This window comes from Arachis duranensis, chromosome 7 (genome assembly GCF_000817695.3).
Source record: "Arachis duranensis cultivar V14167 chromosome 7, aradu.V14167.gnm2.J7QH, whole genome shotgun sequence".
Classification (NCBI taxonomy): domain Eukaryota; kingdom Viridiplantae; phylum Streptophyta; class Magnoliopsida; order Fabales; family Fabaceae; genus Arachis; species Arachis duranensis.
In genome coordinates, this window is record NC_029778.3 from 7,566,070 (window position 1) to 7,585,589 (window position 19,520).

General features: G+C 33.2%; 2 protein-coding genes across 3 annotated transcripts; both read right to left on the reverse strand.

The window, feature by feature from the left end:
- Positions 1-2,702: 2,702 nt before the first annotated feature.
- Positions 2,703-5,043, reverse strand: LOC107496897 (protein IQ-DOMAIN 33). Of its 2 annotated transcripts, none has more exons than XM_052252191.1 (6): positions 4,814-5,042; positions 4,434-4,722; positions 4,099-4,305; positions 3,715-3,828; positions 3,256-3,639; positions 2,703-3,042 (listed from the first exon to the last, which is right to left on the reverse strand). In XM_052252191.1, exons 1-6 carry the CDS (start codon positions 4,822-4,824, stop codon positions 2,938-2,940), a joined length of 1,110 nt encoding a protein of 369 aa, XP_052108151.1. In that variant the 5' UTR covers positions 4,825-5,042; the 3' UTR covers positions 2,703-2,937. The 2 variants fall into 2 exon arrangements, with proteins under 2 accessions (XP_052108151.1, XP_015973709.1); XM_016118223.3 differs by having other exon boundaries at positions 2,704-3,042; positions 4,434-4,727; positions 4,814-5,043.
- A 5,775-nt stretch (positions 5,044-10,818) lies between these two features.
- On the reverse strand, positions 10,819-11,842 carry LOC107496851 (heavy metal-associated isoprenylated plant protein 47-like). Its single transcript, XM_016118177.3, has 3 exons — positions 11,752-11,842; positions 11,547-11,625; positions 10,819-11,279 (listed from the first exon to the last, which is right to left on the reverse strand). The coding sequence occupies exons 1-3, from the start codon at positions 11,758-11,760 to the stop codon at positions 11,005-11,007; spliced, it is 363 nt and encodes a 120-aa protein (XP_015973663.1). The 5' UTR covers positions 11,761-11,842; the 3' UTR covers positions 10,819-11,004.
- Positions 11,843-19,520: the final 7,678 nt, after the last annotated feature.

Genomic DNA, 19,520 nt, shown 5'->3' on the forward strand with positions numbered 1-19,520 from the left:
TGGTTCCGGAACGTTCTAGAATGTCCTAGAAGGTTCCGAAATACTCTAGAAGGTTCTAGAAGACTCTAGAAGGTCATAGAGTATTCTAGAAGAGTATAGATGTATATAGAAATATAAATAGTGGTATGGAATAATCTAGAAACATTTAGAGAGTTGTGGTAGGATAGATATTTGTAAAGAAGGTTCTGGATGATTAATCTGGACCGTTGATTAGATTTAATCCTAACCATCCATTGAGGAGGTGGATGGCTATAAATAGGAGGTAAGAGTTAGTGTGAGGATGTGTAAATCATTTGTAACAAACACTTGAGTAATAAAGTGTTCTTCCACCAAAGCTTCCTTTCTCTTGTGCTGTCTTGTGTTCTTAGCTTTCTTGCTAAGTATTGAGGGTTAGGCTGACTTGGTCTTAGCTCAAGAGGTTGAGTAAGTCCGAGTGCCGGCACGGTAGCATTGGAGTGTGTCCAAGGCCGTGACATACCGTCGGCTTAACATCTATTCTGATGTATTATATCGATGAAAAAATTATTTAAAAATTAATTTCTGCAAAATACAAATTATTTTTGTTGTACATTACATATATAAAAAAGGTTTGTTCTTGAAAATTTAATAGTTATCACTTTTAAACTAGGTGCATGCTATAGTAGTTATATATAGTTACTTAATTTATTAAAAAAAAATAAAAGTTAATATTTAAATTAAAAATATAAAAATAAATAATTTTTTAATATTTAAAATTTATTATAAAAAATATATTCGACAATTTTGACACCAAAATATTTGCCTTTAAACTAATCATCGGCATGACAAGTTAAATTATTATTTACATCTTATTCTATTGTAATTAATATTTATCCTAAATTTTGAATTTTAAACTTTTTATTCTAAATTTTTTTTTTAAATTGAGAGTTAAAAAAAATTAAGCCTTTAATACTTTTAAGCTCTTATTTGTATATTTTTATAATGCACGGACACTGACACGGACACGAGACATGATACGACACGGGACACACCAACACGCGAATTTTAAAATCTTATAAGATACGGGAATACGCATAAATATAAAATATAAATTATTTTTTAGATAAATCGTAATGATATTTTATTGATATTAAAATATAAATTAATTTTTGTAATTATTTTTAATGTCTTATTTTAATTATATCAAGTATTTAAAATATTTTTTGTTTTAATAAATAATAATATATACTTGTTTGGTATCTCCTCGGTAGGTCGGGTACCGGACGGTTCGAGTGAGGTCTCGGACAGTAAGGTGGGTTCTTCGCCGCGTTCAGGTTCGCGGAGCAGGAGCTGGTGCTACCGCCTTCCCGAGCTATTGGTGTGGCGAGGGGTGTCACCTGCAAAGACACTCCGACGCGCAAGTCAGTGTGGAAGTGGTCTACAAGTGGTAAGAGAGTGAAGTTGTTAGTGACGTACCTTGGGGAGGGGTAGGTCTCTCCCCATATATACCTTGTCAGGAGTGGGACCTGCAAGGACAGACCCACCTTCCTCGAAATTTCCCAATACAGCTGTAGTGGTGAGCTGTAGGGGACGCGTGTTCGGGTCGACTTCTGGGCGCCTCACGCCCGTTTACCGGACCATCCGGGTTGGGTGGTCTGTGAATTGGGTCAGCCAGCATGTCGTTTGGGTTGGGTCGTAACAATACTATATCTAAATTTATTTCAAAAATATATGTTAAGAATAAATCTGGACGCTGACACGTGATAGTATTTAGGTATGTCCAAGTGTGTACGGAGAATAACACACGGTTGGACACAATAGACACACGTGTCGGACAAGTGTCGGTAAGTGTCGTGTCTGAAATGTGCCCGAATTGCGGGTACGACAACTCAACGAAGTATCCGTACTTTATAACTCACCCGAAGTGTCCGTACTTCATAGGTATATTTCAACTGAGTTAAAGTTAATATACAAATAACATAAAAGACAGCCATGTCAGATGTTCTATTCATTTATTCTTTCATAGTTTTATGCTTATTGACATGCTAATTAGTTACTATGCTTCACTTTAAGATTACATTTGATGCCATCAAAATTTTGGGGGCTCGGCAAAACCTTTCCATTCATCCACATACTTCTTATTTGAGTCCTCTAAAATAAAGGATACTCAACGATAATGCCATAATGACTTTTATAGAGCAAGAAATAATGTTATTTTTTATAAGAAGAGAAAATTTACTAACTGCCATAGCTATAATTGAAAGGCAATGCTTCCTCTTCTGGCATGCTGATTGAATTCTATTGAACATCCACTCTGAGGGATATATGCAGGTACTAACCCCATTTTACTGGATCAACCTCTTTTGGATTACTGCTGAACAATATATATGCACATTCTGCTCAAACTCTTGAGTACTTTGTATAGTTGTATTCACTCCTCCCTTCTATGAGGATATTAAATATTTGAATTGAAACATAATAATTTAAAATGCAGTTACCTGTGTTTCCAATAACAGAAAAATTATTGTTATGATTTATTATATGATATGAAAATAGTCCACCTCATTGGATTTGCATGTTCTGCTTTTGTGTGACATTGTATGCAAAGTAGGATCTTTAATATTTAGCATTCTTCTTTCTTGGTAGCAAAATTATTTGTGTTGTGTGTAATGTGTCTTACCAAGAAAGGAAAAACTATATTATGCAAGCAATTTTCTTTATATATATTGCTTTTATTGCTTAAGAATGGATATAATATAACTTCCTAAGTCATTGGAAGTTGGAACAAACATCTCTTTCCATGCATTTGAGACACTATACTGAAGAGAAATTGTACACACAAGACACAAGATGAATCAACAAAATCTACAAAGAGAATCCAACCATTTATGCAGAGCTTACACCAAATCTTAAGTACTAGACACATGACTTTATTTAGCAGATTAATGTTAGAAGTTACTCATTGGGATTTTGAAGTTTTTAGGAAGGCCTAGTTTCAGTTTCAGTTTCATCTTCCTTCCTACATGCTTTTGGTTTTTGCTTAACATCCTTGCTTGCATTGTTTGAGCCTTCTTTCTTGCATACCTGCAAAACGATAAAAGTATATTTAGACGACTGAAGAAATCAACGAACAAGCAACATATCGATGCAATTCTGATAAACTATATAAGAAAATCAAGTTGTACATTCAAAAGAAGCCATAGCTTTTAGTGTTAGTGATTGATCTAAGAATTTAAAAGTCAACGAGGAAGGAAAATCATGAATCATGGATATGCTAAAGATTCCAAAACTATAAACCTTTGGCTGCTCTTCAAGGAACTGATAGCTTGGCACTGTTTTTCGCCTTGACACGGTTCTCCTAGCTTTGAAGTTGGTCTTTGATCTTGGTGATTTGATGCTACAATTTTCTTCTCTTGAATTTACTGAATAGCTATCGAAATGAGGCAGCACTTCATTCGAACCACAGCTCTCTTTTTCTTCCCCAGAAGCAGCATCCAAGAATCTAGTCTTAATTGTGAAATTACTATTAAGAGGATCATGCTGCTTCAAAGCATGGCTTTCAACAGATAATGAAGCAGTGTCTGGAACACGTGTAGCCATCCATCGTTCGAGCCAGCTCCAGCTCATATTCGATTCTATGCTGTTGTATTTTGTTGGTCTTCTCTTTGAACAGATTCTTAGCTGCATTAACCAGAACCAATGTTTTGAATTCTGCACTATCCATTCCTTCTATGCAAATAGTTTTAAGATGTTTACCTGTTGAGAGAAAGCATAAGCTAGTGCTCTTTCTCTTCTGGTTGATGCCTCCATTCTGTTCTGCATTCGCATTTTCGATACATAGCTACTCACAGTGCTATCATCCCATTCTTCCTGAAAATCTCATGAACTATGCTAGTTAACAGAATTCGATTGATGGCGAATTATAGCTAAATTGATAAGCTTAGCACCTTCAATCAAAACACTTTTTTATTAATGCAAGAATAAGATGAGCTTTGGTGAATTATTTTAAGCTTAATCTGAATTCAAGTCTTTAAATTTATGACATCATTTCAAGTGAACTAAAGTAGTTGTTTTTCTTCTAACAAAATCATGAGCTGCTACTTGCTAGTTTCATGAATTTAACATTGTCTTCTGTTATACCTTCTGCTTTGTTATATGACTCCTTGTCCGGCGATGAATACGCTGGTAAATGCTCAATTTTTCGCCTTCAGCCGAGAAAATTTCAGCTGAATTTGCAGTTTGAACTTCAATTGATGTTCCCATGGACTTTCTATCTGGACTTTCAGTTACTAAATTGAGCTGAACTTCACCATTATTGGTTCCAATTTCATCGTTTCGACGCCTTAACTGAAATTTACAACACACTAATCATAAGAAGAAGAAAAAAACACTATGCATCATATAAATAGTGAATTTATTGATGTAACTGATGTGAATATATGCAAATTGATGTAATGGAAGTTTGTTGAGCTAACCAGAAAGCTTCTATATGCTGATTGAATCCGAATTGCTGCTGCTTCTTCACTCAAGAATGTAGAACTACTTGAATTTGGCATTTCTTCTTGTTCTATTACATTCTCCACAGTTTCTTCACTTTTGGCATCTTCTCTATCACTCAAGTTCTCTTGTATTATTGGTTGTGTAACTGTAACTTCAGAACTCTTAAGTGAAGCTGAATCCTCCTCTGCCACAACTGAATTGAATTCATTTCCACACAAGTATGATCTAACAGAACCCCATCTTCGATTTTCTGTCGAATTTCGCCTACCCTAAGAAAAAATAACAAAATTTGTGACATGATCAAGAATTCTTGCAGCATATATATATAAATAGATAGCAATTTTGAGAGACTCACTTTGCTTTCATATGATGCAGCAGAACGGTTTCTGGAGAAGACACTTCTTACCAATTCTCCAGTAAAACCCATATCTTAACTAGCTTTATGAATTTGAGAAGAGATCAGAAGAAATAAGAATGAGATTTATATTAATATGGACAATGCAAAGATAGAGCATATAGAGGATGATGCTACTAACTTTAGCATTTCTACATTATTAGATAGTAAAGTGATAAAGGCCAAGCTACATTCTCACTTGTCCTCACAATATTAGACAAAAATAAATAAAGTTGTATTTATAGCTTACAACAATCTACTATCTCATTTACTCTCTCCTTCATAAATATTTATGATTAAGAATTTCGGTCCTTCACTTTAATAATTATTTTATGATTTACAAAGTAAGTCGCATTGTTTAGAACAACGTAATTTTTTCTTTTCTAGTAAACGCTTAATTCGGTCCCTATCCATTATCAGAAAGGAAGAATGGCGTAATCTTAGTCTTAATATTTTCTTAATATGTGCACTAAAACTTGAAAGACACTTATTATTGTTACTAACTTTATCATATAATATGGTGAAATCACATGTTAGCTAGAATTAAATATGATTGTGATCTATATGCAGGGATTTGCAGAGCTGGAATGCTGGCTCTAAATCAAGAAAAAATAATAGAAGCTGGAAAGTTAAAAAGAAAAAAAAAAGAAGGGTATATGGATTTAAGTGCAATGTTTTTATTGCTTTTTTTTGCATATATACTTTTTGCACATGGCTTGTAGAGGATAGGCTTCTAAAAAAGCTTTGCTTGATGCTGGGGTTATGTACTCTCTTTTATTCCTTTCTGGTTACTAGTACTACTGTTACTCTTTCTTTTTTCTTCTTCTTCTTCTGTCCTTCAAGGATAGCTGCTTTTTTTTAGGTTACTTTAGGTGATGCCAGTTATTTTGGGGACAGGTTTAGCATATATACAATTTTATTTTATTTTATTTTATTTTTTTCCCTAAGGATTCTTCTTCAATGTCAATTTTTTGCAATGTTTTTGTGCTTAGATTGTTTCATGATTTTGGAATGAAACTAATTTAGTGGCAAAAGTTCAAATATGTGAAATGCTTATACTTCATATGGCAAGTTTCTTATGTGGTGTGTTTTTTATGAGGAATTTTAGAATTAAAAAAAAAGTTGGAACCATAATAAAAAATTACTATAATTTTTTGAGTCGAATTAATCAAATAATAATAATAATAATAATAATAATAATAAAGGAATGAAGTAGTCTGAAATTTTTCACATATAGTTTAGGTTTTACAAAGTTGCAAAAAGTATTAAACATGTGGTGTAATAGTTATTTAAAGCAACATTGATATAACTTGATCTTAAAATGCTATGATTTTTTTCCTTTTTGGTATTATTAAAATGTTATGATTGATTATTGCTTGTCTTTAGCTAAGCACAGGAACATGGTACGGATCAAATAATCTGCACGCTAATTATTTGAGAATTAGGGTTGTTATTACTTAATGCACATACACTCTTGATTAGGTCTCTCTTTCTATGCAATAAAATAAAGGATTTAACTTATCTTCTAAATTAAAGCTTTGGTAAACATTAATAGCCTTTATAATAATAATAACAGCATCATTATGATGAAACCAAGTTTATTTCTGAATTTTTTGCTTTGAAGAAAGTTCTCAAGTGCCAAAATTTTCAGGCTAAGAAATTAAAAGATATCTGAGGGATGAAAAGAAAAGAAAAGAAAAAACAAAGGCATTAATTAATAGGCCTGGAATAAAGGTGTCACATAATCCATCATTGGTGGTCCAAATCAGTTTTAAAGTTAAAATTGATCCCAAAAAAAAAACAAAAAAAACTCTGCATCTCTTGGGATTGTCACACTCACACTCTACCCCCTCAGGAAGAAAAGTCCACATGTCTCTACAGCTATGTTTAACCATACATTTGTACAAGTGTTCAAAATTATGTCAATACCCAAAAAAACAAAATGTTAATAATTATGTGAAATTGTGAACAATAATTTATATTGAAAATGTTAATTTTACATTCAAGAGGCTCTCACTGCAATGGAATATATGCTTACTAGAGATTTTCATATTCAAATCAGTAATAAATAAATAATCTAAGAGATATAAAAATTACGAATACATATTAAATTTTTTATAGTGTTTAAAAGAAATTTTACAAAAAAAATCTAGATAGATTTATACAAGATATATACAAAATCTACGTGAATTTGACATAAATTATGTCTTTTATGGGTTGAAAAAATTGAAATGCCTAAAAAGACGTTTTGGGACAGTTGTTTTTGGTTCCACTTCAAAAGCTGAATTGTAATAATAGTATTCATATAAATTTGTACGAGATTATGGGAAATAATTTAAAATTTTTATTAAATATAAATCTTTAAAACAATCTTACAAATTATCTTCCTGTGCAAAATAGGACTAAATCCCTATTTTGTCTTAAAATTTACGTAATTACCCATTTTAATTACCGAAATTTAAAATTATTTATGTTGGTCTAGTCTTTCAGATTTGAGTCCGGACATCAATGTGATTTCTCGACTCTTTTCAACAATGACTAGACAAACAGAATGTTGAGATGACACCTTTCATGCCACGCTAAATGATAAGTAAACAACGTTGTTTATATATCTTTAGCACCTAAACAAGTCAGAAATGTGGTCGCTTTGTATATGAAGGGAGAAGAAAGGTAGAAACTCAAAATAAAGTATTTTTCTTCTCTACTTCTACTATTATTTATTTTTGACTTGTTTGGGCGCCAAGGGCAAACGACGTCATTTACTCATCATTCAGCACGACAAAAAAAGGTGTCATCTCAACACTCCATTTGCCTAATCATTGCCGAAAAGAGTCGAGAGATTATATTGGTGTCCAAACTTAAATTTGAAAAACTAATAAAAATAATTTTAAATTTCGAGACCAAATTGAATAATCACGTTAATCTTAATACCAAAATAAAAATTTAGTCACAAAATAGTATCGATCATGTCAAAACTTTTGAAAATTTACTGATCGACACAACCTTTACAGGTTTTATATACTAATTAATTATCTCTTATTCTTGATGAACCACGTTATCTAAAATGATTATTTCTGAATATTGCATGTGGAAAACAAGAGATTGGTTATTTATGTTCTGCCATGCCATGCCCTCTTTTAATTAAGCATATGGTGTGGAATTAGCATGAATATTATCGAATTGTGAAAATAATAATAATTAATATAAAAGTTTAATTAGCATGTGCATCATACTAAAGAAGGTGGAGTTTTTTAGCTTAGAGTAGTAGAATAGGGACCGTAGAACTATATATAGCATGATGTACATTATTAACTTTAAAAGTACATCAAAATTATTGGAGAACATGCTATTTTTTTCCTCGTTATTATGTACTTCTCATATGTTCTATTTGCGTTGCTTAATTCAAATACACCGATGCTTTTCTGTGTAAGGAAGGCCTGAAGGGATAAAATATGATGCCATGAGAATATCCAAGTGGCTATATATATATGAGTAAATAAGAGTTTTTGATTTGATATATTCATATTGTGACATATCAATAATGTAAATTATTTTTGTCATTCAAAATTTAAAAATTTATCTAACTTGAATTTATTATTTTTTCTTTTTTAACTAATATTGCTTATATATTGTATACACATAGTATGATCGACTGTCAAATTACTTCCTTAAATTATTATTAGTTATTTCTCCTTTAACTTATATATCATAGTTTTATATGCTTGATCTCAATCTATGACTCACAATCAAGAAAATCGGATGATGAAATCTTGGATTCGGTGATTCTTTGCTAGACATGTGTATATTAGGAGGGCTTTGAATTTTCCAGACCCGTTCCTTCAATAAAATCTTCAGATAAATAAAAATTTTTGTGACAGAATAAATACCTTGTTTTAGTACGAACACTTCTTTTTTTAATTCAGTTATATGAAGAAGATTAAACTGAAAAAAAATTTCTTACAAAAGTCTATTTAGACTAAGCTGAGAAAGCAGTTGTGAGATAAATGACACTTTGAACGATAGAAAAAAAAAGAAAAAATTATAAGAAGATCAAGTTATTGCTTCTCTCTCAAACTGAAAGAAGAGAAGATAACAGTGTGCTAGTGAAAAATCCAAATTTATTTTTAAAAATTAATATAGAAAACGACTTCAAAAATGCTAGTTATTTTTTTGAAGATATGAATGACAAAGACAGAAGTAAAACTCTCACTCTAAGGTAATGTTCGTTTTTAGGAATTAGAATTGAGATTAAAACTAAAATTGCAGTTCTAAAATACAAAATTTTAATTTCTTTAATATTTAAAGTCGAGTAGGCCGGAGAGAATTAAAATTTTTAAGATTGGAGACTGAAACTTTAACAACGTCTCTTTTTAAAAATATTCTCGTTTAACTTTTTAAAATTTAAAAACTATCCTTTAATATTCATATTTATCTTAAACCAAATATAATTCAATCTAATATATAGTTTGTTTTGAGGTATTGAGACAGAAACTGGGAGATTGAGACTCAGTATCATGTTTGTTGGTTCAGAGTCTGGTACTAAAATTTCTGGCTGTCTCCAAAATTTCAGTATTTTAGTACCTCCAAAAAGTCGGGACATAGGAGACTAAAATTTTTAGAGATGGAGACTGAAACTTTAATAACATTTTATACTTAAAATACCTTCATTTCAATTAATTAATTCCAATTTTACCTTTTATATAAGTTAAATTAGAATTTCATTCTTATTTTAATTTCTGTCTCCCACTTTACACCAAACAGAATACTAAAATTTATTTCAATCTCTATCTCTCAGTCTCAATATTTTCGTCTCTGTCTCTCTACCAAACGCTACCTTAATATCAGTCATCTAATCTCTATCTCTCGATCTCATTCTTCATATTAATATATGTGAAAAGAAAAAAATTTAGGGAGTTAACTATAATCTAAGCCAATTTAAGTTAACTCTTTATATTTCTAGTTTTGAAATTTAAAAAATTAGAGTAGTGAGAGCTTATTTTTTCTTTTTTATAATAGATATTTTATTTTTTAACTAGACTCTAATTGACTATCCTCTTAATTGGTTTTCTAGTGGAACTGACGTAAAGACTGACAGACTCTTGGAAAATATTATGGCTGGCTAGATTCTTCTATTGTAGGTGAGACAGAAAAAAACAGAAGAAGATTGGTTATTTGGATTGAAGGTTTTGATTATGGTGAGTATCAGCAGAATTCTATGAACTCTGATACTATAACAGATTTATAGACAATAGCGAATAAATTATATTATATGTATTTTTTTTTTCTAATATTCGATGATTGGGTTTACATTATATATACATGAAGAATATAATTTTATACAGTTATCATATCTCTACTAAATCTGTCAAATCTATATACAAGATTCTTAATATTAACAGAACGATGATATTTGTTGATGAGTCATTGTTTCTACAACATGTAGCAATACGAAAAAGAAGAAGATTGTTTGTTCAATTTGGGTATGTTCGTTCATTATTTTGATCTTTTTTGTCTTGGCCAAATGAAAGTGGCTGGTCCAATAGCAACCACATCATAATTAAATAAATAAATAAATAATTGAAAAGATGAAACACGGAATTAAAAAAAAAGTGCATCCTTTAATTTGTATTAACACTTATTGATTCAGTTGATAGAGAATAAAAATATTAAATAATGCGAATAATGAATATATGAAATGTTCAATTTAATTTATTAAGTGTGAAGATAATTATCCTAATATTAAGATTTAAGTAGGTAATTTAGGATGTAATATGTTTTTACTTTAATTTATTAGACCAATTTTAAAGTCCATTATTGACATTGTTCATAAAATCCGCTAAAATAATCACATGCAGATATATACTTAACACAAATTAATAAGGTGCATCTATTTCATTACATTTCTCACACTAGCTATAGCTATAGCTATAGCTAGATGGTAAAAGGATTACAAAGAAAAGGGAGAATATTACACCACAAACACCATGTATAACACATGATATTAGTGTACTGTATATGAAAATTGTTTATACATACACACAAGTTATATATAAGTGTGTATAGTATAGTATAGTATAGTATAGATGCATGGATTCACCCCTTTGATGTATAGAAATGAAGTCTTTGACCGTTGAGAATGACATCATTATTAATTAGAAGAAGAAGGAACTGTTGGGGTATGAATCATAGACGTAGCATGAGGGATAATATGGTGGTGGACGATAGTAATCATATTGATGATGATAAGTAGTAAAAGATGGTTCTTCATTTTGTGGTTCTTGTTCTTTTTTCACATCTTCAACACTTATAATGGAAGCACCCGGGAACTTCTTTCTAATCTGATTAGTCAAACAAACTGAGTCAACTCCATCTCCAGTTACCACTAATTGGTCTTTGCTTTCGCCTTCTACTGCCACTGATTCTACACCTGTAACAATTTATTATTAGAAATTTGATCATTGTTTATTATTTTATGAATGTAAATTGGCTACATTTACATATAATTATATCAAATTTGTCATACATAGTCATTCATCTGTGTCTAGTTAATTATCGGTATAAATATTTAGCATGACTTAAGAGTTTATTGATCTTTCTTAATCATAACAAAAAATCAATATAAAACAAAAAAAAAAGAAAGTTTAACTTGGATGAATCCATTATTTTCATTAGATACATGGACACACACACGTACCTTGGCACACTGCAGCAATTTTCATGGCTTTACTTCTGGATTTGTCACTTCCCATATTGTGCACCTGGATAACTATTTTCTGCATATATGTAGCATAGGATATATAGAAACTATTATTGTTAGAAACAAAATTGCATGCACATATATATAGCCAGCTAGCATATGTAATTTAATTTAGTAATTAATCATTGCAAAGTGATCTTACCTTCGTCATGCTGATGATTATCGATATATATAATTTGAAGCACAAGAAACTTTAGCTACTACTTAGCTATGTATGTGTTTGTGGAATTGTGTGTTGATTATGTATGTAGGGAGATTTGTGCGCTGTATATATATGAATCAACAATGAGTCAAGTGAATTTTAGTATTATTTTTTTGTTGACTATATATATTATTGGTAATTTCATGGGGAATTTCGTTAGGCGTGGAAACTATAGTTTATTTCTTGATTTTTCAGATTTTAATTACTTTATTCTCCGTTTTACACTTGTGGTGGGAGATTAGGTGTGGTGTGCCGTTGAAATTAAACGTGTTTGTTAGGAAATATATATTGGTATAGCTAATCAACACTCGTAAAAGTAGCACCAACAAAAATTATTATTATATTATTACTAAAAGGTCGAGGAAGCTAAGAAAATGGTTAGAATAAAAGGCATGTAATAGTCTATGTGGACACTTTCAAAAGATCTGTTGGGAATTACTTTGATTTTATTTAATTTACTATTTTAAGTTTACTTTGATGGTTTCAGTGGCTAAGAGAAGGGGGGTTGAATCTTAGTCCCCTTTTTGCTTGCTAATACTTGCTGGACTCAGAGGAAACTTTTCTGTTTTTACCTCGTTTCTAATCACGAGACATTTTTTTTTTCATCTGAACAGCAAAAACAGAATTGAAGTAGGAAGAGAGAGAGAAGATTACACCCAGATGTATCATGGTTCAGCTGCTAAGTGCAGTGCAGCCTACATCCAGTCTCCATCATAACAATGATGGAATTTCACTATAATCATCCAGATTACAAGTTGTAAAGTGCTAACCCAACTTACAAGGGGATTCCCACAGAATCATGAAACACAACACAGATGAACAAAGGAACTCTAAGACATCTATGGCTTTTTCTTTTAATTTTGCACTCTCTGCCTTTTTCCGCTTTATGGCTTTTTCATACAAACCTCACTTGTTTGCCTTTTTCCATGAGACTCAAGACATGACAAAATTAAACAGAAAAATATTAAACAGAAAACATTGAAGGAGAAGAGAACTGCTAGCTTAGGTAGCTCTGAGAACTCTGTGCCTTGCACTCTCAAACCTTACTCCCTTGAATCAAACCATGACTGTTCACCCCTTTTATAGAGAAGTGAAGCCTTCACAGTTGAAACACAAACCCGAGCGTTGCTTCTTTTCCTTCAAAACACAACCGGTTCGGTCACAGAGAGAGAAGAGGTAACTCATGCAAAAACCAACATGCAAATACCTCTAGTTCTTCCTTGGTCATCACTCTTCATCAATCCGAGCGCTCCATCCTTGGCTTCCTCTCCAAGATGGATTTCTGGCCCTTGATGCTTCATGATGATGATGACTTCATCTGCTTCAATCTCTGCCTCAACCATCACTTCGCCACTCTAGCTACTTCTTGTGGTGGTTGAGCAGAATCAAAGACAAGCCATGCCTCCAAAGATCTTCCTTGCTGGCCGAATCTTCTTCCTTCTTTTTGAGTATGAAGGATCCGAGATTACCTCACCAAATCTTACCACATTTGGTGATAATCTCAGCCACACCATACTTTTCTTTTTCTTTTTCGTGCCATCAACTCGATGGTCTTTAGGCTTGCTTTCCTTTCCTTTCGGTAGCTCCAAGTAGCTTCCACGGCTTCCTGGTTAATGACCGAAGAAAGAAGAAGAAAGAGATGAGAGAGAAGAGAGTATCTGAAGTAAAAGCAATTCCAAGTGATTAAACAAATTAAAAAAAGTTTGCTTTTACTTCCCTTGCATAAGGTAGCGTGCAGCACTTATGACAATCAATCAATTTAGCTGCAAATTTCTCTCTCATGTTTCCCATGCAATAAATGGTAATTTAATGAAATTTGGAATCCATCACATGGTATAATGCTTGTATCCGTTGGAAGCTTGTAACATAACTAAAGAAATGGGTTTTAGTTAAAATGAATAAGACAATATTGTGCCCCATTTCCTTTTAAATTCGGACCAAGCACTTTTGGTTTTATGCCAAGACTTTTAATTGGGCTTGTTATCACAATTGCTGGCCCATTTAAAACATTTGCTTTCCTGGTAAGTTTGGATCAAGCATAGGAAACAAATATGGGCTTAGTTGCAACAACTTTTGTTTTTCGGCCCAACTATAAACCTGCATCACAAAATTAATAATTAACATATGATTGATTAAGATTGAATTAATAATTTTGCAATTAAATATTTTAATAATGTTTTTTCATCACAAGTATTAATTTGGAGTTTTCCAAACTCATCAATCTCCCCCTTGATGACAAACATTATTAAAATTGAAATGGGAAAAATTGAAAGAGTTGAGTACGAGTACTCCCTTTGAAGATTAAATTTCTCCCCCTTTCAAATTGTCACAAGGCTCCCCCTCAATATATGCTATTTTTACCAAGGGAAACACTAACCTGTAACAATTTAATCAAGCTTCAAGTAACAATGTTATTCAACATATTTATTTTGAAATGTTGAATGCTTGATTTATGAACAGAATAGAATGATATACAACACTTATTTGCTATCACAAGTTTGATTTTCTGCTCAATATACACATCAACTAAGCACAAACAGTGTTGTTCAAAAAAATTCAATTATTTTCCAGTCAAAGTGTCAGAGCTATATCATTCAAGTAAGGAAAATATTTTTGAATCACATATGAACAAAACATGGCAGCTGTTAGATATCACAGTTTAAAGGAACTACCAAAAATCTGTTTTCAAATCAATATATTTATCAAGATGAATAATAATATTCCAAATAAAAACATGTTCATCAAGATAAATCAACAATCAGGCTTTCAATAAATCAAACATCACTATAAACCAAATGCCAAATGCAATAAGCAGCAGTAACCATAGTGAAACAAATATGATAACAACATGCATTCTTTAAACAAGAGTGATCATGAATTTTCATCAATTGAAAATGTCATCCCCTGTTTTCATTAATATCCTCCCCTGTTTCATTAGTTCCAGTTTCAATTTTGGAAACTAATTTTCCTTCCCCTTTTGTCATCAAGGGGCACCTGCACAAAGTATGAAAAACAGAACAAGATATCCATAACAAAATAACAAGATTGTATCAAAGTATCATAGAGCAGTGAGTATCAAGTCATACTCATACAAAAAATCAGATTGAGCCTAATAGAGCCAATATCAAATATAAGAAAACAGTCATTAATCATCAGACAAATTGAAATCAGAGTCTGCAACATCTTCTTCATTGCCAACTCCCAGATCCTTTTCCAAGTTTTCCAGCATCATACCCACTCTCTCTTTACATCGCCCCCAAGCTCGTTCATTTTCATAGGCTAGCTTTCGAGCAGCCCTATGAAATTGAACCATGAGTGTAGACATATTAGAGAATTCGGTGAGGATTTTCCTTATTGACTCGGTTGCTTTGGAGGATTCAAACTGGCTTTCAAGGTCGCTGTCCATTGGCATTGATTTCTTACTTTTTGTTCCTTTTACAGCACCACCGCCTTTGATCATAGAAAATTTGTTCTCCACAGTCTCATTTGCTAAGTCTACCTTATAGTACTCAAAGATGCACGTGAGAAACATTCCATAAGGTAAATTAGCCTTTTTAGTACTTCTTACAGACTCCCACATATGTCTAATCATGAGATAAGCAAATGAAATAGGAGAGGAAGTAACAAGGGCAAAAATTATTAAGGAATCAGATACGGTTACCTGATTGTGAGAACCACTTTGTGGAGTTAAAATGTGGGTAGTGATGCGATGCAGCAATGAGTTGGTTAGTCCAAGAGCTTTGTGAGTAGGAACAGTGCCATCTAATCCAGACATGTTTGCACAGATATGAGAGAGAACTTGCTTGTAAATAAGCCCAACATGATCATCCCATTTGTCACTCATGTATACCCTCGGTCCTTCATCCGTGTAGCCAAGGGCAGCACTGATGGTTTCAGTATTCAAAGCGATATGCACATGTTTCACATAAGAGTGAAGACTACCATCAATCAGTCTGAGATTTGCATAAAATTGCCGAACCAATTTTGGATAAACCATTTTGTGAGTGTGGAGCAATGGGGACCATTTGATGTTGTCAAACAGAGGTTGCAAGATAATTCCTTTGGCCGCCAGTTGATCAAGATTCACCAAGTATGAGGGACAGATATGCCTCTTTTCCAAAACCTCTTGATGGAATTCATAGAATGCACAAGTCAAGAATCTGGATGGATCATAGTGAGAGTGTGGCTTGTGAAATTTGTTCTTGAATTCCAGTGACTCAAGATTTGCCGGTTCCCTGGTTTCATACAACACGAAACCTTTGGGCTTCTGAGAGCTTCTCCCTTATGTGTGTGGTGTAGCCTTCTTTGGTGAACGCGGCGGTGGAGAGGGAACGGGTGAGGTTTGAGACGATTCTTCTTCAACACTGGGCTCCTTGTTTTTGTCACGGCCAGAGCTCTTGTGAGCAATCTTCTTTCTCATGGTGGGTGTTTGTTTGGCAGATTGAGAGGGAGAGGAAGAAGATGTAGAGTGAATGTGAATGTGTGTGTGTGATTGTGGAGTGAACTGTTTTTGAGAGAGACTGATTCTTCCACTTTTTCTTGATGCAGTTTTCTTTTTCATTATGTGAAGAGAGATAATGAGGGTGGAAGAAGAAGAGTTGGCCGAAGGTGGAGAGTGGAGGGAGGTTAAGGAAGCAATAAATGTTGATTGGAGAGAGATAATGGGGGTGGTTAATGATCATCATGCGCGGTTATTAACCAGAGCGGTTTCCCAAGGATTTGAAAAGAAGGTTCCTTGAATCAAGGGATTAGTTGAAAAAGAAGGATTTGATTTGACATTATCTCTTTTTCAACTAGATATGATAGGACAACTTTGAGATTTGGTTTTTCAAAAAAAATGAATAATTAACAAAACAGTCAGAGATGGGTCAAAGGGATTTTGTGGGGCCCATTGGAATTTGTTTCTGCGTAGTCTCCCCTTAAGCATAGCTCTCCCATCATGCATTTATTTTTATCTCGTCTATTCCTGCGAGATAAAATTGAACAGAATCAGAAATTCACAAATTTTTATCATGATTTAAATTAATCATTCCCAAGCTTTTCCTTAACAAACAGAATCTATCTTCACAGAGGGGTTTTGTAAAAATATCAGCAAGTTGTTCTTCAGATTTCACAAATTGAATATCAATAGTACCCTTTTGCACATGTTCTCTAATAAAATGATATTTGATTTCAATGTGCTTTGTTCTTGAGTGCAGAACAGGATTTTTGGAAATATTTATTGCACTCATGTTATCACAAAATAAGGGTATGCTATTGATTTTTAATTTGTAATCTTCCAATTGAGTCTTTAACCAAATTAATTGTGAACAACAAGCAGATGCAGAAATATATTCAGCTTCAGCTGTGGATAGAGCCACTGTGGCTTGTTTCTTTCTTGACCACATGTTGAGTGAGCTTCCAAGGAAGCAACACATGCCGGAGGTGCTCATTCTATCCACTCTATCTCCCGCATAATCTGCATCACAAAAACCTACTACACAAAAATCATCAGACTTTGGATACCATAAACCATAATCACATGTTTCCTTAATATATCTAATGATGCGTTTAACTGTCGATAAATGGGATTCTTTTGGGTGAGATTGAAATCTTGAACATACACCCACACTTTGAACAATATCTGGTCTAGAGGATGTAAGATACATTAGTGAACCAATCATTCCCCTATACCGTGTTTCATCCACATCTAGGCCATCATCATCCTTTTCAAGTTTAGTGTTAGGATGCATTGGTGTTCCCATTGGTTTGGATTTTTCTAAGCCAAATTTCTTTATCAATTCTTTTGCATACTTGCCTTGGTGAATAAAGGTACCACTAGGAGTTTGTTTAATTTGGAGGCCAAGAAAGAAAGTTAGCTCTCCCATTAAACTCATTTCAAACTCACTGGTCATGAGTTTTCCAAACTCTTCACACAAGGACTCATTGGCCGATCTAAACACAATATCATCCACATAAACTTGAACAAGAAGGATGTCATCATTAGAAACTTTAATAAACAAAGTAGTGTCGGTGGTTCCCCTTTGAAAATGATTTTCTAATAGGAAGGCACTAAGCCTTTCATACCAAGCTCTTGGAGCTTGTCTAAGGCCATAAAGAGCCTTTGAAAGTTTAAAAACATGATTAGGAAAATCTTTATGTTCAAAACCAGGGGGTTGAGCCACATACACTTCTCTATCAATAAAGCCATTAAGGAAAGCACATTCAACATCCATTTGAAACATTTTAAAACCCTTATGGGCAGCATAGGCAAGAAGCAACCTAATTGCTTCCATTCTAGCTACCGGAGCAAAAGACTCATCAAAATCTATTCCCTCCTCTTGATCGTAACCTTGGGCCACTAATCTAGCCTTGTTACGAACAACTTGTCCATCCTCACCAAGTTTATTTTTGAATACCCACTTAGTACCAGTTATCTTCTTACCATCCGGATGAGGTACTAATGTCCAAACCTCATTCTTATCAAATTGAGCAAGCTCCTCTTGCATGGCCTTGACCCATGATGGATCTTCAAGAGCTTGTTTGACATTGTTGGGCTCCATTTGTGACAAGAGAGCAAAGTTGCTAGGTTCGGTTTGCTTTTTGGTGGAGGATCTTGTGGTTACACCTTGAGAGGGATCACCAATAATGAAGTCATGAGGATAACCCCTCATGGACTTCCATTCTCTAGGCTTTCGGACAGGTGTAGAACTTTGATGAACTTCTGGTGGTCTCACTGTTTCAGTTGCTCGTGCTTGCTCAGGAGATAAAATGGAAATGTCTCCTCCCATCTGACGAGATAAAACCGGGCTGACAGATTCTTCATTTTGCACAAATTTGGGATTTTCTTTACTTGTTCCATCCTCTTCACAATCTGAATCACTATCCTTAACAATACTGGGAATTAAGTTAAAATCACAAAAAGTAACATGTATGGATTCCTCTATGGTTCTATACTCTTTGAGATAAACTCTATAGGCCTTGCTTGTGGTGGAATATCCAACAAACATTCCTTCATAGGATTTTGGATCAAATTTTCCAAAGTTTTCCTTATTGTTAAGTATAAAGCATTTGCATCTAAAAACATGGAAATACTTAAGATTTGGAGGGGTTCCTTTCCATAGCTCATAAGGAGTTTTCTTTAACCCTTTTCTAATGATTGTTCTATTCAAAATATAACATGCTGTGTTCACAGCTTCAGCCCATAAAAATTTAGGAATTTCATTTTCACATAGCATGGCCCTAGTCATTTCTTGAAGGCTTCGATTCCTTCGTTCAACCACCCCATTTTGTTGGGGGGTTCTAGGGCATGAAAAATTATGAGAAATCCCTAAGTCATCACAGAATTTTTCAAAGTCTTGATTTTCAAATTCTCTTCCATGATCACTTCTCAAATGGGCAATTTTCAAATCTTTTTTGTTTTGAATTTTCTTGGAAAGGGTGGAAAAAGCATAGAATGTATCGTTCTTATGAGCAAGGAAAAGTACCCAACATAATCTAGAGTAATCATCAACCACTACAAGACCATAGTGTTTACCTCCTAAACTTTGAGTTCTAGTAGGACCAAAAAGATCAATATGTAACATCTCCAATGGCCTTTGGTTGAGATTCCATCTTTTAATTTAAAAGAGGATTTTACTTGTTTGCCTAATTGACAAGCATCACAAGTAAGATCCTTATCAAACTTGATGTTTGGAATTCCTCTAACCAAATTCTTTTTAACTAGCTTA

What these genes read in the sequence shown, in the direction of transcription:
- LOC107496851 (XM_016118177.3), bottom strand. An exon ending in AATTGCTGCAGTGTGCCAAG is followed by an intron (nt 11,280 to 11,546) that starts GTACGTGTGTGT and finishes AAATTGTTACAG; the next exon opens with GTGTAGAATCAGTGGCAGTA.
- LOC107496897 (XM_016118223.3), bottom strand. Translation starts at nt 4,885, where the DNA reads ATGGGTTTTACTGGAGAATTGGTAAGAAGTGTCTTCTCCAGAAACCGT. An exon ending in CTGCATCATATGAAAGCAAA is followed by an intron (nt 4,728 to 4,813) that starts GTGAGTCTCTCA and finishes ATTTTTTCTTAG; the next exon opens with GGTAGGCGAAATTCGACAGA. An exon ending in GTCATATAACAAAGCAGAAG is followed by an intron (nt 3,829 to 4,098) that starts GTATAACAGAAG and finishes TGAGATTTTCAG; the next exon opens with GAAGAATGGGATGATAGCAC.